This window comes from Heterocephalus glaber, unplaced genomic scaffold (genome assembly GCF_053883595.1).
Source record: "Heterocephalus glaber isolate CG9 unplaced genomic scaffold, H.glaber_assembly_v1.0 deba00001497, whole genome shotgun sequence".
NCBI classification, from domain to species: domain Eukaryota; kingdom Metazoa; phylum Chordata; class Mammalia; order Rodentia; family Bathyergidae; genus Heterocephalus; species Heterocephalus glaber.
The window spans coordinates 6,730,660-6,754,461 of record NW_028258320.1 but is presented as its reverse complement, the minus strand read 5'-3'; the positions used below and the strand labels follow the sequence as shown (position 1 = coordinate 6,754,461).

Genomic DNA, 23,802 nt, shown 5'->3' with positions numbered 1-23,802 from the left:
CTATGCTTATATTTACATAATGGATTTTATCAGATTGAGATAAAATATTGTGTCCTTCCCAGCCTGAGCTTCTCATATGGGTTTTGCCTTCATTCTGTTGATGAAGCATCATGCTTATTGATTTGTGTAGGGTGAACCATCCTGGAATGAATCCCATTTGATCAGTGTATGATCCTTTTGATGTGCTATTAAATTCAGTTTGCTAGTAGTGTTTTACTGAGAATTTCTGCATCTATGTGTTCAGAGATGTAGGTCTAATTTTGTTCTATCTTTGTCTGGTTTGGGTATCAGGGTAATCCTGGTCTTAGCTTCAGAAAATCAACAGTTTGGCAGAAGTCCTTCCATCTCAGTTTTCTGGAATAGTTTAAAAAGAAATAGAATTATTTGTGATTTAATAGCTTTCTGTTGTACTAAGATTTGACTCTGTTCTGTTTCTGTCATGTATCTGTTCTACTGAGTTTTGTATTTAGAATGGTAGTTACTGCTCTTTTGTTTCTGGTGTAGTACTCTTATTAAGTATTTCTTGTAGGGCTTATCTCTTGGTAATGAATTCCCCCAGTTTCTATTTTTCTTAAGACTATGTTTCTCCACTTTTGAAGAATAATTTTGCTGGGTATGGGTTGGGAGAGTTGGTTTTGGGGTTTTGTTTTGTTTTTTTCTTGAATATATCATCCCATTCTCTTCTGGCTTGTAAGGCATCTGCTTGAAGCATCTGATGTAACCCTAATAGACATCCCCTTGCATGTGATTTGATGGTTTTCTCTTGCTTTGGCAGGAAAAGGGGTATTGTACTTTCAATATTTTGAGTATAGTATGCCTTGGCAAAGGTCCATTTTGGTTAGGGTTCTTAAATTTTCTTGTATCTGGATTTCCATGTCTCTTGAAAATATAGGAAGTTTTGGCTACTACTTCATTAAACCAGTTTTAATGATATTTCCTCCAACTTTTTGCTTAATGGTGTCCCATTAATCTTGTAGTCCTTCTCGTAGTTTTTTTTGAATTGATTCAAAAGATCCTCAAATTCAGAAATTATTCTGCTTGTTCTCATCTCTTATGGAAACTCTTTATTTCTGATTATGATTCCAATTATATCCTAAATTGTTTTTCTCATGTCCTTATATTTTACCTGTTGGGGGGGGGGGTGTGTTTTGTTTTGTTTTGGATCTCACTGAGTTTTCTTATTTTTGATTACCTGTTCAGGCATTTCATAGAATTTCTTTAAATTTGGATCTGTTCCTAGGGAATTATTATTTTCCTCTAGAGATGTCATGGTTCCTTTCCTGTTTCTTGGGTCCCTACCCTGATGTCTGCACATCTGGTGTAACATTCACCTCTTCCAATTCTATGAAATAGCTTCTGCAGAAAAAGGTTTTGCCTTTAGAAGGGATATACAAAGTCACTTGGAAAGGTACTCTGGGTTTGGTTTCAAGGGAACACAAAAACATACTCTCAGTGTGATTTCTTGAAGTTTTTAACTGGTGTCAGCAGTGTCTATGAGTGCCTCAACAGTGCATACTGCAGCAGTTCAGGAAGGTACCTGTGTGACTTTGCAGTCAATGTAGGCTTCCAAATGTATGCATTATTGATGGCACTGGGGCTTGGGGTTGCAGCTGCCCAACTGAGTGGTATGGGATGTGGCAAGGACTCTCCCGAGGTTCTTTAGAGCAAGCACAAGTGGCAGAGTTGATACCAGCAGCCATAGATCCCAAGCCACAGGATGAATTCAGGATATGATTGGCCTGTAGCACTAGTAGTTAGTTTTGGAGCCACTGGATGGGCTGGGACCTTTCCCAAGTCCTGTGGAGCAACTGGTACTGAGGTTTATAGTACCGTCAGCCGCTGGGACTTGGGTTTTGGTGTGTGCCATCTTGGAGCTACAGGACATGGCTGGGAATGTCCCTAGGTCATGTGGAACAAGTGTTGGTGAAGCTAAGGTTGTGTCACTGGTAGCCATGTTCCTGGAGCTACATGACCTGGAAGAGATGTTCCTCTGCTCCCCAGGAACAAGCCTGGGTAATGCCAGGGCTTTTTCTACCAGCAGCTAGAACACCAAGGCTGTGGGCTACAGAGAAGACCTTCCCTAGTTCCTGCAAGTACACACAGGTGGTTCCAGGGATTGTACCCACTGGTAGCCACATTCCTAAAGCTGCAGGAAATGATTAGGGCCTTCTTAGTGAACAGGTCTGAGCGAAGGGAGCCCTTTGTACCTGCACCTATAGTCTCAAGGTTATGCCCTAAAGAGACCTTTACTAGTTCCCTCAGGGCAAACTCAGGTGAAACTCCAGCTTGGGGCCCTTGGCATTCACTGGACCTGAGCTGAGGGGTGCATCTTCCATCCAGTAAAGCACACACCAGCCTGAAGCTTCCAGTGGTTTCCAGTGGCCACCCCTAAGGCAGGAGAGCTTCTGGCAGTGCAAGTTGTAGCAGCTTAGGTTCCAGGGCTTGGAGGAAGTCCAAAGTGAGTTCCTACTTTAGAGCAGTCACTCTTAGATCAGCCAGCACCCCAACTGGATTTTTTTTTTTGTACTGGGGATTGAACTCAGGACCTTGTGATTGCCAGGCAGGCTCGGTGCCACTGAGCTAAATCCCCAGCCCTCCCCAAGGGCTAGATTTAAGACCTGTGAGGACCATGTAGTTTAGTACTGCTGGTATGTTACTGTGATGAGGATTGCTGGCACTGTGCTGCCTACTTTTTCCCCATAAGAAACATATACACAACCCTGGCAGGGCTGAAACTACAATTTGCTTTGTCCTTTACTCTAGGTTGCCTTTCTGACTCTCCCTGCTGTTTAGGGTTCCTGGTACTTCCTGCTCAATTCCAGAGTTCTCCCCTATGGCAGAGTTGTATGCAGGCCACCTTTATTCAGCTGTCTGCCTCTACTCTCTATTTCTTAAATAAAAACAGCCACTGACAATAAATTTATTGAGCTGAAAGTGCAAAAACTCCAGAGCAGCTCGGAATTACTACTGTGGGGGAGGGGGCCTAATGAGATTTTTATCATTTTCTCCATTTTCCTGAAGACCGATTATTTAAAAAATTCATTGAGGGTTCTCAGATCTCTAAATGGACTGTAATGGGTTGAAATAATGCAAAGTATGCCTCTGAAAGGGGAATTCTATCCTAAGTACTGAATTTTACAGCAAAATAAGATTCAGGACCAATAATAAGAAACGCTGTGTTGCCCGGGTCTTCCAACTCTGAAATGTCAAATCTCACTTGCAATGAATAGCATGCAGTTTCTGCTTTCTTAACTGGGATACATTGTAATTTTGCAGTTAGTATCAATTATGAGAAAGTTTATCCTGCATGTATGGCCATATGTACACCTACATGCACATGTATGTATATGAAATTGAGTCAGCTTAATTTTCCTTACTGTCTGTAATGTGCAGAATTCCTTTGAAATCATCTTTTAGGAGAGAGGAAAGGCCTCTGTGTCTGTTCAGACTATAAATTAGGCCCGAGAAATCTATGAGTCAGTAATTTATAGACTATTAAGATACTTAGAAGTGATTCTGGAGCATGCTGAATAGAGAACATATGTTTATAAAAGACAGAACAGATTCAACACATCTCTTTGGCTTAACCAATCACTTAAAAAATTGGATGTCTTATTTTGCCTATCTCCCACATCCCAAAAATAGAATCACTAACCACTTGTCAACCACACTGACTTTTAATAGAATGGTTGCTATAACTTTCCCACCAGAACTATTCATATTAAGCACTCTTATTAGGTTGTAGCCAGCAGTCTACAAATGAAAAAGAAAGCTCAGTTTGCTTTTTGCCTCCTTTTCTTGTTTGACTTGATGTGATAATTCACTGCAGATTTCTTTTTCTTTGACAGAGTGCCTACCGCAGAAACGGGATCGCTTTTCTAGCCTGCTAATGTAACTGTGTCTGCAACAACAGGAAAGGCAATGTTACACTGAGGCGATTTCTTTTCCCCATCCTGTACAAGATAAAAGTTCACCTTCTTCAGATCCTAAGGAGTGGACTGACTGGTTTGTGACTCTTGCTCTTTTCCAGCCCCCTCAGCATTTAGCAATTGTTTACGAGATGGGCCATTTAGCTAATTAATGGCAGGATGTTTGAGACAGTGTGTAGGTGGACAAGAATGCAGATCACACTATTTTGAAGTCTTAACTTGGCATGGATTTGCTTCCCTCAGCTCACGTATCTTAAAAGTAGCCCCCCCTTCAGTGTTTAGTCAGGCGTTTTATTTGATACATTTTATAATCCAGGTTCAGAAAAAAGGAGACAAAGAGGATAGTCTTCTCCCACTGTACTATCCCACCAATTTTACTTCCTAACACTTGCTGACTAGTTGTTCCTAAAATAAATGCAGACATATTTATTTTATAAACTTCTACTAATTAAAGATCTAACTAACCTCATGAACCGCCAGTCCTCACTCTTCTTCCCATCACCCCACTTAAATGTACAGTGTCACTCACAAGCCTTTTCCCCAACTTCCTGCCAATCATGTGTTTCTCCTCACATACGACTCCTTCCTCCATCTCCACTCCCTGCTTTGCCCAGACCCACCTTCCGACTCACTCCACGCCCTTCAGCAGCAGTCATAAGTCAGAGAGGCGGAAGAGGGACTTGCCCTCCCCTCTCCCTTCAGCAGCCAGCCCCCCACTTCTGGAAGCACTTGATGGGAGCAACCGTACTCCCTCTGGCATCTACCCTCTCCCTAGCAAATGAGGAATTGTAACTCCTGGGAATAAACTAAAATACACCAGATATAATTGTACATTTCCTAATTAAACATGAATTGCAAAGAAGGAAGTTACTTAATTCTGTGGGAGTTTTGTATAATTTAACTTTTATCATGGTTTTTACACCAAAAAAAGCCTTTATAAAGAATTCATAAAAACAAATGAGAAGCATGAAAGTTTTCTTGTGACCAAATTAATCAGTAGGACTGTGCTGTTATTCACTTAAGTTGGTTAAACTGTCATTTACCTCTTACATGTTAAACCTTCTGGGGGAAAAAAAATCTGCATGTCAGAAACAAAAAATACAGATAGTGGACCCTCAAGTTATGACCAGCCTGACATGTGAACAACTTGGGTTATGACCGAATTTTAGTTTTAACTTACAACCAGCATCTTGAGTCACGACCAGAATGCCAGCTGCTTGTGCTTCCAGATGGTCTCAGATACAGATTTAACCCTTAAAGAGTTCTGGAAGGAACATTACATCATCCAGGTTGAGAAGCCCTGGGCCAGTGTCTTTCTAAGGACACTGAAATCTGCCTGGAACAAAGTGTGGCCTAAAATTATACAGGAGAGAGACTCTGAAGGCAGTTGACCAACCTGAGTTACAAGCAGCCTCAGGAATGAACTGAGTTTTTAAGTCAAGTGTCCACTGTATATAATATCAAAAAACAGCCAAAGAATTTTGATGTCCATCTGTGCTTGCTAAAGTGGATGATTAAACTTTTTATCGTCATTCTTATTTTCCTTGGCATCCCTAATCACAAAAATTGTAAGCCTGCAATAAACATCCCAACTTTTAAAACAAGAGTATACACTATATTTGGTTTTGAGGACATATAAAATTTTCAGGGGTAATTTTTCACAATGAAATTCTTTTCTCTCTCACATTATATATTTTAAAGTATGTACAAGGCAGAGAATACAAGGTTTAGTTTTTTCCCCTTCATTTTATTCTACCTGATCTCCTTATAGTCCCAGAGAAGGAAGACTCAATGTACATTTCTCAGAAATATGACAGGTCTGTGTTTTTGCTGGTCTGGTGTATGTTTGTCTATCCTGAACAGTCTGACAGGTAATTATTTATAAAACCTGGTTTTGCCCAGTAAGTTCATATAATAACCTTTCACTTTTCATCATAAGCCAGAGAGCTGAATTTAGAATTTAAAAAGGTCATTTATGTCTGTCCTAAACCAGCCTCAATGTCCGCATAATTGCTCAATATTATTATTTTTTCTTTTCTATACTTAGGTTCTTTCTCTTAACCTTCCCACAAGACTAAATCAGAGGTGAAATTAAATTTCACTAAGCAATGCATGTAAAAATAAAATTCACAGAAGGAAAGTTTCAGAAAATGTGACTTCATTAATTCTCAAGATTAAAATATTATGTAGAATCCAAGATAGAATAGAAGATGATCTTAGAGATCATTGAGAACAATCACTCATTTCACAGATGAAAATAAGACAAAGCCTAAAGAGAAAAACTGACTTTCCCCAGTTCTCAAAATTCTCAAGAATCCATGGTCTCAATTTCAGTCTCTTACTCTCCACCATACTAGATTTGTATGAGAATATCACTAAGGTATGCTGGAGTTTTATAGCACTTTTATCCCATACACAAATGTAAATAAAAAGTGACTAATTATGGACACATGAAAAAGCATAAATGATACACAGTGAAATCATCTTCGGAGGGACTATATTAAATGACCTGTGTTCTTCTGCACATCAGGCTCAACTCTTAAAATCAGGTGTGAATACACAAAACTGGTTTCTGGGTTTTGTCCCTTGTGATTTAGAGATGAAATCTGAAAATAAACCAAGAAGTAACTTCTTTTTGGAAAAACAGATATTGTTCCTTAGACTAGGGGTGAAGGAAATAGAAGTATTTCTGCCTTCACCTAAATTTGGAAGTGACTTTTAGAATGTGCTATTTAGAGGTTATATCATTAATCTTGTTGCCTTCACATATTGTAATAGTTGAGATTCAAAAGTGTTCCAATTAATCTGAAAACCATCCAAAGTGCAAATATTTTTAAATGGTATATAGTACCTATATCTAGGGAGAAGTTTTCATTTATTATTGTTCTTTTTTAAATAAAATAACCCACACTTAATGCTTTTATCATATAGAAGACAAATAAATACAACTGGTGATTCTTGGTCTGAAAGAAAACAAGTTTAGTTGTCTAGAAATGACAATTTAATTTTATGAAATTTTAAAATGTAGTTTCCAAATCGGGTATTGCTTTCCAGTTCATATAATCCCTTGTGTTAAAAAAAAAAAAGTCACTACAGAGAAGTATTCTTTCATCTGCCCTACTGAAATTTAGATAGACCCTTCCCAGGTTACACTTAAATTCTACCATCAACCATGTATACATGTCATAAAATATTTTACAGCTTCCTGTATGCTCTGGCTGCACATTTCATAGTACATAAACACTTCTGCAAATAATGTAAGGGCAACAAATTCCGTATGTCATAACAGCCCCCCACCCCCGGTGATTCTCCAACATTGTATTCATTTTATCTTTAAAGCTGAAGCTGAAATTTTTTGTGCTGTTGTACAGTCATGGGACTAAGGAGCAGCAGAGGACCCTAACAGTTTTAGCAGAGTTACTGTATGTTCATTAAAGCAAAAGCTTTCTGCAGAGGCCATCAAGTCAACCTTAAACACCAAAACCATGCCTGCAGGAACTGGATGTAAATGTGATGGTTAAATAGAGGCCAGATGCCTTTGAAAACTGAAATATTAAAAAGGCGTATCTCTAAAATAAGTTTCAAATATTGTGAGTAGTGAAGTGATACTGTGGCACTTGAAAAAGACTTAACTTGTTTTCTGGAACCAAATACCAAATAGTCAAGCTGTCATAAATCATGGAAATTCTGGCAACTGAAAACATTTTAAAACAACCAGTTCCAACAAAGGCACAAGAAACCCAACAGATGTTAGAAACCACTGTAAATCTTTACAGAGCCTTATATTCATGATCCCCTTTTCTGCTCATTACCACCCAAGTCACTTTTCATCTTTTCCCAAAGGAAAGTAAAAGCAGAAAAAAGCAAGAATGAGGATGACCAAAGTGTAGTTTTCCTTATACAGTACCAGGAAACTCTACTTGCTACCAAAAACAATGATATATTAAATCTGACATAATAATACAGCACAGCCACTGTGTGCTGCACACTTTGTGTGGTTCATCTCACTGAAGGCTCACAGCTCCTCTACAAGATGAGCACCATTATAACCAAGCAATGGCTGCTTAAGGGTCCTCTGCAGAGCTGCCCACGACAGAATTGGGATCTGTACCCAGCACTCTGGTCCCACAGCTGCACAGCATGGACTGCACTCAAGATTTCCAGTAACATATTAAAGAAAACTGCTTCCTAATGCTGATCCTAGAAGCACTTCTCAGTACCAAAAAAATTAATTACAAGAACATTTCATTTTACCTCAGCTTTCCTTCTCTAATACTATTAGATACATGTCGTATAAAACAAAGAACATACTAAGCATCCCTACACAAACTGTGAGGAAAGCTTCCTCACAGACCCACATATACAAGCCTCTCCTTTCTGAAGATCAAATTCCTATAGAAGACTAATGACACAGGCCACCATCTATGCTTTCATACAAGTTACTTATACATGTTTAAAAATCACCCCCCATCTCACTTATATGTGTTTGCAGTGGCAGGTACAAAAGTATATATGGGAGTCCGTAAGTGTTTGCTCATTAATTAGGTTATAGTAGTCAGTTTCTCCTAGTTGCGGGGGGGGGGGGGGTAAGTGAGATAAATAGGAAGATGGAAAGAAAGTTGCCAAGCGCAATTTAAATTACAAATGATAATCTTTCATTCTAGTCCGTAGTTATTAGCTGTAGGTCTGTTCTTTCTTGGGACAAGTCATTTTATTTTCTTTTTTGCAATGAACCCAGGGCCTTCACACTGAGCTACATCCCCAGCCCTTTTTTATTTTCTGAAACTGTGTCCTCCTGAGATGCTAAGCTGCCCACACTAGACTCAAACTTGCAATCCTCCTGACCCACTAGGATTACAAGTGTGTGCCACCACCCAGCTAGGACAAATCATTTCTAATTTATGTCTTTTAAAATGCCAAACAGAGGTGCATCTGTTGGTTTTGATCTGCTTCTTCCTCTCACTACAACAAGGTTAGTTTGTCTGCCAGGGCACTGGCCACCTCCTGCCATGCCTCCCTGGCCCATGTGTGCCATTCATCGGACAGTCCCAAGGAGCAGCAGCTACTGCTGCAGGGCTGGATTGCACACTCCATAGGTTCTGCCTGGAAGGAGATAAGCAGTCCAGGTGGCTTCAGTTTCCTGCTTAGCACAGCAGCATAAGCAAGATCACCATTGGTGTCAACTTTCCATTTTCCTAATCCTGCAGGAAGACACCAAGGTGGAGGGGCCAGATGGCAAAAGACCTGTGTGTTGGGTCACTGTCTCATGGAGTTGGGAGCCAACTATAAGCCCGCCAAGCAGTTTTATAGCTTGCATCCATACCCCAAAGGGAGTTAGAGCTTCGAAGTGCAGTCAGTCAGCAGAACCAGGGAAGCAGACAAGAAACCACCATTGTTGGCTCCTCACAGAGGCCAACTTGCCAGTGATCCTTGAGACCAGAGACAGCAGTGGAGCCTGTGGCCTATGGTGACAAACAAGGTCCTCAGGCAGAGCTCCACTGCAGTACTTAGGATGTCACGTGCCACTGCACCACCGTCTGCCTCCTCTTCCCTAGCTTCTCATGGCAGTCTCCTTCCCTACTTTCCCATGCAGTTTTCCTGGCTGGCTCCCGCACAGGGCGCCCTCTAAGCCCCACTGAGCCTCCTGCAGTGGCCCCAGAGTTAAGAATTGATTGAGGGCAAGTCCTGAATGAGCACCTTTTTGTAATCCCTACATACACTTATTACATGTTCAGTAAATATTTGTTTGGTTGATCAACATTATCCATTTAAACGAGCTCACAAACCTTTTTAAAATTTTTAAAAATCTCTCATCAATGTGCACTTCACTTACTTGCCTGCAAATCTCAAGAACTGTAGAAAAGAGCAGCTTTTTTTCTTAAAGGCAAATACAAAGTTTCAGAGAACCCAATTCAAAGGGCCTCATGCATCTAATTTCCTGAGGCCTCTGTGAGAAGAGCAACAGGATGTGTGCCTTGTTTACAGGGCTGAGGACCTCACGGAGACAGCCACAGTCACACTCACACTTACTAGAGCTGAGGAGCCACTCTATGCCATCGGAATCCACACAAACATGAATGAAGTGTAGACTGCTAAGACTATTTTGTAGTCAGTCCACCTTCAAAAATGTGCTACTTCCTCCAATAATAACAAGGAGCCTTTTAGGGTGATATTTCCCTAAATGTGATGGAATAACATGTCCAATGAACTTAAAGCAAAATATAAAAATCAAGTTAGACTGAAAATGAGATTTCTGTAAACTGAAAGCGGTAACTTATCATTAAAGAACAGCTGCAATGAAAATGTGTTTTCTTTATATCTGTTCATTCATTCAAAAACAGTCTTGTTAGCACTTATGAATGTAATCAATGTGGAATATCCACCCTAACAGCCTAGGATGGAGGTCAGCTCTGGAATTCTACAAAGGGACTCATGAGACCACCTGGATTAATTATTGGTAGAAAGAAAATGTGTTTTCCCCATATAGGAACCACTATTTTAAATATATTTATGTGCCTCTGTGATTTATATTCTTTAAATGTGATACTAAAATCCTAGGTTTTTGACATTACCTTTAAGACATAATAAAAGCCAAGTGAGTTTCTGTTCAGACGTGATTCTTAAGGTGATTCTTAAGCTTAAGAAAAGACAGCACTGCCTTCTCTACTCTGCTGGTGGCTGCCACTGTGGCCTCAAGGCTCCATGATGAGTATACCATGTCCTCTGAGGTTCCCGGCTTTAACTTACATTGAAAGGCGTTTTTTTCTTTTGACATAAAGTGTCTCCTGCACTTTTTTCATATGTCTTAATTTGGGAAAAATTTATGATATATTTAACATTAGAAAGTTTTGCTTTTCCTGATATTTTATGACTTTGCATATCTGAAACACTTCAGTCCCAAACAATAACTATTATGCAATTATTATGTTCATATGGATAGGCTATTTCCTCCTGTTTTTCCTAAACACCTTTCCCAGCTTATGATAGTAAAAATTTATTAACTCTAAATTGTGCCACTCAGCTTTCCCAGGATCACATATACTGAAAATTGAAAGAGGAGCAGGTTTGAGAGGAAGGGCAGTTAAGTAGTTTTTAAAAAATTGAGTTGTGTGGTTTTCTTTCCACTGGATCTCGGTTTTTTTCTTGTTCAGTTGACATGAAGATTATATTCATTCTGCAAATCATTTTAATAAACTGTCATAGCCAGTGATCACATTAAATGGTATTTTTATATTTTTATTATGAAAGCTAAATGAATCTCAGAGCAGACAGCTACAGTTCAGCACACCCTGAAGGCTCAGTTTGAACACACTCACCTGCAAAAGCACTCAGCTATGTTATCTTTGACAAATAGACCAAATGCTTTCACCAAAGGAAAAATAGCCTCTTTAACAAATGGTGCTGGGAAAACTGGCTACTAATGTCAAAGATTGAACCTACACCCATCTCTCTCACAGGCACTAAATTAAAATCAAAATGGATCAAACATCTAAATATTAGAACACAAACACAATCTACTGGAAGACAAAACAGATAAGACTCTTAAAGATTTGATGCAGGCAAAGTCTTTCTGAACAGAACCCCAGTTGCACAAAAAATAATACCAAAAATAAACAAATGGGATCATATCAAATTAAAAGGCTTCTGGACAGCAAAGGAAACCAACAGAGTGAAGAGACAACCCATGCAATGGGAAAAAATTTTGCCAGCTACTCCTCAGACAAAGGACTAGTATCTAGAATGAAGAATTCAGAAATATTAGACTCCCCCCCAGATTTAAAGACCCAATCAAAAAATGGGCATCTGAAATGAGATACTTTTCAAAAGTATAAATGGCCCACAAGGTCCCAAATTCGATCCCCAGTACTAAAAAAAAAAGGATAAATGGCCAATAAATACATGAAAAAATGTTCAACATCGCTGGCCATTTGAGAGATGCAAATTAAAACAACACTGAGATTCCATCTCAAAAAGAATGGCCAGCATCAAGAATGCCACCAATAGAGCTGGGGATTTAGCTCAGTGGCACCACGCCTGCCTTGCAAGTACAAGGTCCTGAGTTTGATCCCTGGTACCAAAAAACTGGTGAGCCTGCAAGAAAAAAGGAACACTTCATAGAAATCAGTATGGGGATTCCTCAAAAAGCTAAAAATAGAAATTACATTGGACCCAGCTATTCCCCTTCTAAGTATCTTCACAAAAGAGATAAAGACATCATGCCTGTTTTAATCTCTCCATTGCTGAGACAAAATAACCGACACCCAAAGCTAAAGGAAGAAAGATTTATTTGGCTCACAGTTTGCAGAGATTTCAGTCCATAGTTGGCTGGCTCCAAGGCAGGGTGGTGTGCGGCAAAGGCATCGCAGAGGAGAAACAGTCCATGGCAAAGCAGGGCAGGCAGATGGCAACGAGACAGTAGCAGCCCTCTCTCTGTCCCTTATATTCTATCAAGGCTACACACCCATAGGGCAGGTAACACTCACACCCAAGGTGGGCATTCCCATTATCTACACCCAGAACTATGCCAAACCAATCTGTGGACTGATTTAGTAATCACACACGCATAATCCCAGCATCACACACTTAGATCCAGCCACCTCTGTAAAGCCTAATCTGTGGCCACAGTGATGTATTCATACCTATGTTTATAGCAGCACAATTCATAATAGCTAAATTTGGAAGCACCCTAAATGTCCATCAACAAATGAAGAAAACGTGATATTTATACACAATGGAGTACTACTGTAATGTAAAGACATAATACCCTGAATCATATGTAGGAAAATGGATGCACCTTGAGACCATAATGTTCAGTGAATATTAGCGAATGTTCAGTGAAGTCAGATACACAAACTTAAATAACACATAGTTTGTCTTATATGAGAAATTCAATATATAAATACAATAGGAAAAAAAGAAAAAATAAAGTTACTGTAATCCAGCATGGACAGTGTATCTAAAAGTGGACCTTGGTTTAGCATAACTGTCTTATGTGTTTATATTTCTTGGCATGTTAGCCTATTAATCCGTATGTATAACAATTAGCTTTATAAGGAATTATAAGATAAATCTGATGCTGGCCAAAAGGTGGAGGCTGGAGGGGAAGGGGAAAATAAAGAATTAAGATGTGTTATGAACATTTACCAATTCTTCATAATGAATGTAATCGTTAAAAACTGCAAATGTGTATTCTGCATGTATAATAAAAATTAAAAGGAGAGTTTTTTGGCTGGGGATTTAGCTCAGTGGCACCATGCCTGCCTCAAAAGCACAAGGTCCTGAGTTCAATCCCCGATACCAAAAAGAAAAAAAAAAAAAAGTGTTTTTCGAATCTTTGAGTCTGGTGCCTATCTTTGCTAAAAATGTCTTTGAAAAAGCTCAAGTTTTAAATTTTGTCCAGTTTATTGATTTTTTTCTCTTATGAAGAGATCTTTATTATTTTTTTCTCACTTTCTGCATCTAAGAACTCTTTAACCCAAGATCTTCTCTCTTCTCTCTCCCCCACTCCGTGCTCCCTTTGAGGGTCTTGCTATGTAACCCAAGCTGGCCCCAAACTTACAATCTTCGTTCCTCAGCATCTTGAGTGCTGAAATCATATAACTGTACCACCACACCTGGCCTGTTTTCATTCTTTTTAAATTTTTAACTTTTATTTTTAGATCTTTGAGTCTGAGTTTATTTCTGTGAGGTAAGGATTGACGTTCTTTTTCACTTTAAATATCTTGCTTCCACACCATTCACCGAGAAGACTATACTTTCTTCATTGAATTACCAAAAATCAATTAACCATGCACATATGGGTCCACTTTGGACTTTTTTTTCCACTGATCCACATGCTCTGCCATATGCCAGTCCCTCACTGTCTGTACAGACTGACTTTAGACTAGCCAGGGCAATGAGTCCTTGCATTCTTCTGTCTTGCTAAAACACTTTCTGGGATTTTAATTGGAACCGCTTTGTGTCACCCAATTTGGAGAGAAATGATACCTTAACTACCTTAATTGTTCTAATCAATGAATTCAAATAGGTCTCCATCTCCATTTCTTCAGGACTTTTCTTATGTTTCTCATTGCTGTTTTATAGTTTTTTTTAAATATAAACCTAGTATATATTTTGTTAAGATTCATGCATGGTTAATGCTGTAAGAATAACTCTTTAGATTTAAATTTCCAATTCACTGTTAATATATAGCAGTAAAATTTATTTTTGTATATTAAACTTTTATACCAAACTTTAGGGAATTTACTAGCTATAATAGATTGTGGGATTTTTGAGTAGATTCTTTGGGATTTTCTACATACATGATTATGTTGTTTCCAAGTAAAGACAGTTGTTTTTTTTCTTTCTAATGTATACCCTTTTTAGTTCTTACCTTCTCACAGTGACTAGACTCTCCAGTATATTTGTCTGTTTTTCCTGTAAGTTTTATTACTTTTTGCTTGGCATGGTTTGAACTTTTTTCTCAGGTGCATTCACATTTAGAAATGATGTCTTAGTTACTTTCTCATTACCCATTACCGGGACAAAATACCCAACACCCATAAGTTAAAGGAGGAAAGGTTTACTTTAGCTCACAGTTTGTAGAGGTTCGGTCCACATTCAGCTCACCCCCGCAGCAGGGCAGAATGGCAGAGAGCCGCTGCAGAGGAGAAACATCCATGACATGGCACCCAGGCAACAGTAAGACTTCATCCTCCTTTCCCTTTTTATTCCACCCAGGCTCCAAGCCTATTGACTGGTGCCACCCACACCCAGAGTGAGTCTTCCCTCTTCAATAAGTCCATCATCCACACCTAGAAGTATGCTATCCAATCAGTAGACTAATCCAGTATCACACACCCATGATCCAGTCACCTTCCAAAAGCCACTCCTATGACCACATGAGGCTTTGAGGGGGACATAACAAATGACATGTCTTCTGGAATAACTGTCCTCTTTTGCATGTTATCTCATTCTTTGTCCCTGGCAATATTTCATGTCCACTTCATCTGATACAAATAAATCTACTATGTATTTTGTTTATGGTTATTTTTTATCCTTTTATCTATTTTATTTATATATATATATATATTTAAAGTATCTTTCCCCTTGACACCCTGTAGTTGGGTCTTGCTTTTTGATCGTCTTTCCCTTTTTGGGGGGAGCACTAGGTGGGACCTATGGCCTCCTTCATATTAGCCAAGTGCCCTACCAATGATCTACACACTTAACTGGCTAATTCATTACTAACGGTATCCTACTGTTGGTTTTTTCCCCCTAAAGTTGTGTCATTATAGAATTGCAGTATTTTTTGCATTTACCAGATTATTTTTTTCCTTTTAGCTTCTATCGTTTTGGTTATCAGCATTATAACTGGCCCTATGAAAGTCACTTGTCTGCTTTCCTGCAGCTGCTTTGAGATTTTTTTCTTTTATTTTTCAGCATTAAGCCACATATGACCTATTTGGGGGTGATGTTTGTTTTTATCCCTGCGTTTCATTCCCCTCCACTATCCTGTAACCTAAATTCTAAGATATATGGCTAATCATGATTAATACATTTTATATATTAATGAAGTGTGGAGTTGAGAGAAGGAAAAAAGAAAATCTATTATTTAATATCTAAACAAATAAGCTGTATTTCTATAAAAGAAGGACTACTTACAACCACTACTGTCATCACTTCTGTACCTGGTCCGAATCATGACTGGTGTTCATAACCTCCCTCACCACCAGCCAGTCCTTCCTCTGCCTTCTGAATACCTGGGTTCCTGTAGCTCCCTGCCTGCAGGGGTGATTTGCCTCTTGCTTTCAGTTATTTTTTGCTGTTAATGACCCACACACAAAAAAAACCCCAAAGCTTAGTGACGTAAGACAAGATTATTTCTCATGGTTCTGGGGCTCAGAGATTCAGATGGGCCCTGACTCAATAGTCTTGCTACACATGGCCTCATCTGGAGTCACTCAGCTGCATTCAGCCCAGCTGGACCCAAAGGTTAAAGGCTTCCCTCACTGGTGTGGAACCTTGGTGCTCCTTCATATGAACTTTTTCTGTGTTTGGGACAAGCAGGATAGCATGAACACCTCCTGTCAACTGGACTTAAAAGGCAACTGCCTTCCAAAAAGCAAACAGAAACTGCCAGTCCTCTCAGGGCCTGTGTCCTGAGCCCCGCTCTCCTACAGTCAGAGCCAGTGACAAGGCCAGCCCAGTTTAAAGGGAAGGAAAATAAATGCCTCTTGGTAAGAAAGCAGCAATGAATTTGCACCCATTTTTAATTCACTACATTAACTGGAAAATTATGTGTATTTCCTATAAGGTAAATTCCTGGAGTTAGAATTACTGCATTGTAGGTAGTCTCTATTTTTAAAATGTAATACGTGTCCAAATGGCTCTCTATTCCATTCTTAGCAGTTTGCATTCTAATGTTTGAAAATCTATTTCTCTGTGCCTTCACCAATTCCAAATATTAGTATCATTTTTTCATCTAGTTTAGTGAAGAATTTTGACCAATGCATTTCATTGTATTTCCCCTAAAGTGGAACACTTTCCATGTGTTTATTAGACACAAATGGGTATTCGTTTTTTTTTGAATTACCTAATCATGAATTTTGCCCATTCTTTCTCCTGGACAACTCCTTGTCTGAGTGTTGACATTCTTCTGAAAACTGAGTTATTAAAGTTTAATTGATCTCAGAAAACCCTGCTAAGATATTATGAATTACCCTTCCCCAGAATAATTTATCTTTATTTCCACTAGTTTATTCTTTATTTCCCTAGATCATATCACCTTTTCAGTCCTTTCTTTTCTCAGATTCATAATATTAGAACTGCAAATTACCTCATTTTTCAGTTGAGGCCACTGACAACCCAAAGAAGAAAGAACTTGCCACAGATGCTAATGGGGGTGGAGTACACTCAGCTTGGACCCACAAGTCTTAACCCTGGCTTCTGCTCAAAACTACACCAACAGCACATTTGGCTCCTTCCCCACAAGGTCTGTGTCCTCTTTCAGTGTGACACTAAGAAATTCAATCTATCCTCAGCATTTCCCTGATGAGTAACATGGCTTCCAAATTCAACCTGCCCTTAGCTAGCTATGCAACACTTGATAAATTGCTCTAACTTTGGGGTTTTGGATTCCCCATCTACTAAGTGGGATCACTGAACTACTGCATCTGGATGCTTTTAAGACATATTTTTTTACTCTTGAAATCTGTTTAAGTGGGCCATTTATAGAGTATGGGTTTGGGGGAAAACGGCATAGATAGAAGGAAAATTTTAAGAAATTTATTTTAGTATAAAATGTCTATTTTTGAAAGCAACCTAATCAAAACCTTTTAATCATAGGTTGGAAACCTTGTGTTATTCTAATACCCTCTTAGAAGCATGAAAATACCATTTCTCTCTTTACCATCTTTGTGCTTTTCCATCTGGTAAACGGTCTCTACCTACAGGAGTCAACCAAGCCAAACAGAAAGCAAACTTCCTGTTGACTTTCTCGCCAGACATATCACAGGAGGTGACAGATTCTCTCACAATAAGCTTCTTTGGTTTAATTCTTCACTTTCTACTTAGGAAACCAGCCTATTAGTATGGACAGTGAACTGAGTTGGCTGCTGAAGCCTTGTCTCTGCCATTCCTCTTCAACAGATGGATACAAAGTCCTTAATGCAATCAATGGTGGGGATGGTCTGCAAATGGGGACATCACCCAGTACCTTCCAGTCTAGGTATCAGAGCATTTTCAGCTCTTCACCTTGGCAGGTGTGGCGGCAAGCACAGGGAGAGCACACAGTCTCGTTTCCTCTGGAGATTGTCAGTACTCTAAAGTAAGAAGTCTGAGTTTCATTTGTATTGAGTGACTAAAGTGTAAGCTTAGAAATATTTTATGTTTCCATCATAGTTTATTCTGCTTAGCATAAATTATCAAAGCCATAACTTACCATTTATAGAGCTTTTTTTAAGAGTCAGTTATAGTACACGCATGTTAAACACACCTTCATACAAGTCCCTCAAGATCAATAGTTAAAAAATTCAACTTCTTCCTTCCTTTTACCCACTCAACACTTATGGAAATATATACTAATTGGAACAGAAGCAGCCTACCCAGCTAACAGGGTTACATGACTCTTAACACAAGATTAATGAGAAATAAACATTTAACGAAAAAATAACATTTCTCAAGGAGTAAGAGATGAGGTTCCAAGTAAAAGCCAACAATTTGGATCCATCAAATCCCAAGCTCTGCTTTCCCTTGACTTCACTTGGAGGAGTCAGAGAAAGAGGAAATCCTGTACATCCCACCTTGCTCCAGGCACTCTTTCCCCACTCTGGTGCGATGTAGCTGCCTTTTCTCCTTCCCTAGGCCCACAGCTCAGATTCTCCACAGCTTGGAAGGAGACTCTACACAGTGTTTACTGAGGTGACATGTAAGGCCCAAGCATATCTCATGTTGCCACTGTACTCATGGTTGGCTTGTGCAGGTCCCTGAAAGAGGAGATTCAGAGACATTGGATGCTGAAAGCCACAGGTACTGGCACGAAGTCTTTGAAACAGTCTGTACTGTTGCTGTGATGGGATCATGAATCAGCAGATAGCAGGAGCAATGCTAACATACTTTTGGATTCAGACGCGCTACCATTGCACGACGAGGTCCCATCATATTTTTGAAAGAGATTTAGAGAACAGCATTTGCTTGGAAGGACAAACTAAGGATCTTACCAATTTTCTGAGACTGTAACTGGCATACTGGGTGACACATCTAAATTACTGGGCGGGGAGCCAATTTCCTCCTAGGTTTCCATTTCTTTCAGGAGCCAAAGACCTCCCCTCTGGCTCATGCTCAGCTCTAGATAAGCAGCCTAAATTCTTTCAACATGGACTAAGCATGCTGGAAGTACATTTCACACATTTAAAAAGTGATGGTCTTTCATACCTAATACCTAAATTTTAACTTCTATTATTTTCCTTTGGTATTCAAGGCTCTTTGGAGAAAGGGATGATTCCAAGACTAAATCAGTGAAAGATTCCTAGGCAAAAATGAGACTGGAACATCTATTATACAAGAAAGTAAGCAGTTCCTAAAAAAAAAAACCATGGGGACACATCCAAACCACGGGCTTGGAATGATGCAAGCATCCAAATAAATAAGGGCAGTAATGGGCTGCCATCGAAGAATAAATACCCATGAGTCACGTGTTATAAATTAAGCACAAACAGAAGAAAAGGTTCTTTGCCAGACAACACCACATAATGAATACAGAAGGAATCATGGAATTAAAAGATCATCGGTGGGTGAGGAAAACAGATGAGGAGCAGATATTTTATCAAGTTCAGATTATCTACCCACAAACTACATTACTTACCAATTACAAAAGAAAATAGTAACAAAGAAAAAAACTAGTCTTTAAGTTATTACTGTAGATACTGTAAATTTTTAAAAAAACAGTCCTCCCTTACAGGAAAAGATATATTCCAGTGCCCCCATAGATGTCTGAAAGTACAGGTAGCACTGATCCCTGTTTATACTGTTTTTCCCTGTACGTACCTGTCATAAACTTTCTAAATTAGGCCAGTAAGCAACAACAATCTTCTATACTAAAATTGCCAGAATCATGACTTCTTGCACTTTGGGGTCAATATTAAATAAAATAAGGTCTATATGAAGACAAGCACCACAACACCTTGACAGTTTCTGTGATAATCAAGACAGCTAACGGGCAAATTGGATACACATCATGGACATGCTGAGGAAAGCAAGACAGACAGGGGTGGCATAAGATTTCAGTATCTGTACTACTTAGAATGTTGCAGAATTTAAAAGTTACAAAATTTCTGTTCACTATTTTCAGGCTATGGCTAACTATGGGCAACTGAAATCACGGAAAGGAAAAGAAGTCTCTCCTACATTCTATCACATGTTTCTATTGTTTGGGTTTACAAATGGTTAAGTACTTTTTGGCCTAAATTTAATCTTTCTGCAGTTTGATGTATTAAGAAACAGGGAGAAATTCATTTGTAAGAGTTCAAAGAATATCTCCAATGACAGCAAATACTTCTATTTTTTTTTTTTAAATGGGCAAATGCCTAAGATAGCTCAATCTGGAAAGAACAGTATCCTTCCCTCCAAAAGCCAGGACAGGCTGACATCAGGGCACACAGGAGCAAAGCTCCAAGCACTACAGCACCGTGTGGGCAGAGGTGGCAGTTCCAGGATGTCCCCTCAACTCTGTCCCCTTCACCAGCAAGGCCCCTGGTTTTCACTATTTCCCCCTTCTGTTGTTATGCAAAAGCAGAAACACGTCTCAGTGACCATGGAGGTTAGGTATATGAAGCAGGGGGATCACTGACATCAGAGAGTGCTGACAGAGTAAACAGGTCGTGCCTGGACAGTGCTGGTTCAGCTAGGCTCTGGCCACCTAGTTATGTGATGAACTGTCCTAGTGTTCCCAAGAGACTAGCCGGTACCTCCAAGACTATATTCAGACATTAAAATGCACACCCACAAACAGCCATCCCAGACCTCTAATCTTACTTTATGACCAAACTGTAATTACATTACAGCAATTACTTGAATATTACATTTTTATTACTCTTATGTCATTATGTCTACTAGGAAAAATATATGCCTACTTTAACCAATAAAATTCTTAATGACCCGGTTAAGCCATGTCTACATAAAACCCCTGAGTGAAACATTTTGGTCAAAATAATTTTTAGGGCCTAGGGGGAAGAAGAGAGTTAATTTTCATTGCCCCAAGAGCAAGACAACTGCCATCTGTAGATGTACTTGGAGAGGTTAAAATGATCCAGCCAGGCTAATCAAAAAGTTACAATAGTTACGATTAAGAGCTGAATTTATAAAAGCCATCAATTCTTCATCTGATCAGTTCAAGTTATTAACCAAAAGTGGAGCTAGGAATTCAGGAAATGTCCATGTCTCCATCCTCCAAATGCATATACATCCAAAAATGGAAAGCAGGCCCAACTGCAAAAAGATTCTGACTGACCACCTCCACCAGAGTTTTGGAGGCCAGTGATTTATTTGGAACTAAGGACACTCCTCAAATAAAATTACTACTGTGTGGCACTTACATTTTTAGTCATTATATTTTCCTTCATTACCCCTCTTAAGAAGTATCTCATTCTCTGTAGGCCAGTGGCATGTACAGCTTATCTTGATGAAAAATGCCAGGCTGCAGGCTCAGAGGGTGTTCCTGGCGGAGACCCCTGGCCCTCACCACCTGCCCACTTAGCCCAAGCCTATGTGTCCCTGTCCTGTGCTGGGCAGGCCTACATAAGCATGGCATGCTGCCTGTGTCAAAAATAACTTTATACTTTGGAAGTCAAATTAAGTCCATTAAATTGTGAGTACACCATTGAAGTTGAAATTAGTAAAAATATCTTGTCATTTTTGAAATTTTTTATATGTATTTTTGACATATGTATTTTGTCTCCAAACTTTCTATAAACACTTTCCTACAAGAAAATGAAGTGACTAAACAGGTCTGCTTCCCCTAGTAAGCATAGCCCAAAATTTAGTTTTTGCTTCATTTTTAAGAAATCTCTTGCCAAATAAATGTGCTCCATATTACTAAGTAAACCTCAGGGCCCAATTCTGCAGTTATTTGCATCTTTCGGACTTACACACTGTGGAACACTCATGACTGCCTACAAACATGAGAAGTATTACCAGAACTATTTTTAGCACTATTTTGGCAAGGCTGTCATTGTGGGGGAAAAAAATCCTATAGAATCTCAGTGAGAAAACTGAATGATTCTTTTGAAATGTGGGCATGATTCCCTGACTTATAAAGTGATGATATCACTGGTGCTGACCAGCAAGAAACAGCGGAATCCCTCACTGCAGCACACACTGGAGACTCTGCAATGCAGGAAAGGGGTATGATGAACGTGGCTGAGCTGTACCCCCAGCCCTGAAGTTTGTGTTATGTGTGTGTGTGTGTGTGTATGTGTGTGTTTTTAATTGAACTGGATCTGCCCAATGGCCTTTTTCTGTTTGTTTCCCACAGTTGTCTTACAGAAAAGAGCTACTTATTTTAGCTACTGGAGGAAGAAGGGTTTTCTCCCCCTCACCTAAGTCCCCTCAGTCACTGAGCAAGTGCCAGGAGTTCAGAGAAGTCTGGGCAGAATAGGGGAATGTTCCTAAGTCTGATGGAGGACACCCTCCTTTGCACGCTTCCCTAAACTCCCTTCAGACCTCCCTGCCTCTCCCCAATGTGACTCCAACTTGTTCTGTCTACAGGCCTTGCAGGAACAAGGGATGAGGCTGTTTGGTCAAAGACAGCAGGTATGCACGTCACATGTCCTGGCCCAGGGATGGTGTCAGCCAAGGTGCACTCAGGACTATAGCTTCTCATTTCTGTACATCTGCCATAAGAGGACACATTCTTCCTGTTCAGACAAAGCCACCGTGTGTGCTCACAGGAGCCCTAGGACTGGCCCAGAGGAAGCAGAGTGTGGCACACAGGAGCAGAGCTTCCCCAGCAAAGATGCTGGCTGGAGCAGCAGTGAGCACAAATGATGTATCTCCTCCTATGGAAGAGCACTGCAGAGTTAAGTCCCTTCATCCTAGACAGCAAGGCTTGGACCTTTCAAAGTTGCAGGATCAACCACAGCTTCAGGACGAGCAATTCTCATTCAGCCAAAAGCCTACACAAGCAATATCTACAGAGATTGCCATGTGCTACATCCCAACAAGGGGCCAATCTGTATCTGCATGGTGGAAATGAAATGTGGAAGCGGCTGGCTATTCTCAGATCCTCCAGAGTCATGGAATCACTCAAGTTCAGACCAGGAACAAGTATGGGACCCTCTAAGAGCCCTTTCTCACTTCCAAAGATGGGCACAGGAACTTGAGGCCCTGGCCCTCACTACCCCACAGGTCCTATCTTCTCAGCCACAGAAGCCTGCCTCTCCTTCAAGATGTTCTGCAGTCTCAGTCTTTTGGGGAAAGGATTCTGATTCCTGGGCATAGATCACTGGTGTTCCAAGTGCACTGGGTCTTTGGAGAGAGCATTCATGACCCAGCGAGGTCTAGCATCCACCCAGAATGATCTGATGGCTTAAATTCTCTTCACTGGCCATCCATGATTATCACAGGCTTCCAAAGAAACTCAGAGCCACTCATTCTTAACCCCATCTCTGCTGTAGTCCCAACCATGCCCACCATGACACCCATTCTCATGAGTGCCAGGGGAGTCTGAATTTCTGCACTTGGTCTGGGGACCCAATCCAATCTGCTGCAGTGAGTTAAGGGCCCTTTCAGGACACTTGTTTCTTGCCTTTTATATTCTGGCAACAGCCACCATGAACTGGGAGGGGGAGGTCTGTAGAGCCAGACTCCTGCCTCTGCAGAGATGCCTGCCAGGCCCACTCGGCAGCTCTGACTTATACACAGAACCAGTACCTACAGAGTGTACTACATGGTTCAGGCCTGGGGTCCCTTCATCATACACCTTGCACAGTGATTTAGGCTAATGTCAATCATCAGAGAGATGGTCCTACAGTCCCATTGGCTGTCCTAAGTCCAGCACCATGCACTCGCTGATTACTTCCTTCTGCCCATCAGTCCCACTGAACCCCAGCTGGGCTTACACTGGAGATGACACATGGTCTTTGAGCCCATGCTTGGAAATTTGTCTTCGCAAAACGGATGTTAATCTGGCAGATCTAAGTTGAGAATGAGAACTCCAATTTTGAGCTATTACATTTGCAATGTTGAATACTACCTTAAACGGCTTCCACAGAAAGAATTCACTTAGTTACAACAAATTGTTCTTATAAACCTCAAATAAACACTGACTTTCTTTCAGAGCCTGCCTCTCACACACTATTACACTATTCTGAACCCCAAGTCCACCTAAGACAACAGT

General features: G+C 40.0%; 1 protein-coding gene and 1 long non-coding RNA gene across 13 annotated transcripts in view; one reads left to right on the top strand and one right to left on the bottom strand.

Moving 5' to 3' along the window:
• The window catches only part of Supt3h (SPT3 homolog, SAGA and STAGA complex component), a 401,578-nt gene extending 396,779 nt beyond the window's left edge, over positions 1-4,799 (top strand). For all 12 annotated transcript variants that reach the window (XR_002395642.2, XM_004846434.3, XM_004846432.3 and 9 more), the window contains one exon: positions 3,849-4,799. Coding sequence is in view for 11 of the 12 variants with exons in the window: in XM_004846434.3 (XP_004846491.1) it covers positions 3,849-3,890 (42 nt within the window). In the remaining variant the exon portion in view is untranslated. The remainder of the gene's footprint in view (positions 1-3,848) is intronic.
• LOC110349595 (uncharacterized) overlaps positions 1-23,802 on the bottom strand; it is a 115,728-nt gene that overhangs the window by 49,656 nt on the left and 42,270 nt on the right. Inside the window, exon 2 of the long non-coding RNA XR_002395645.2 lies at positions 14,495-14,568. This is a non-coding gene — a long non-coding RNA (uncharacterized LOC110349595). The remainder of the gene's footprint in view (positions 1-14,494; positions 14,569-23,802) is intronic.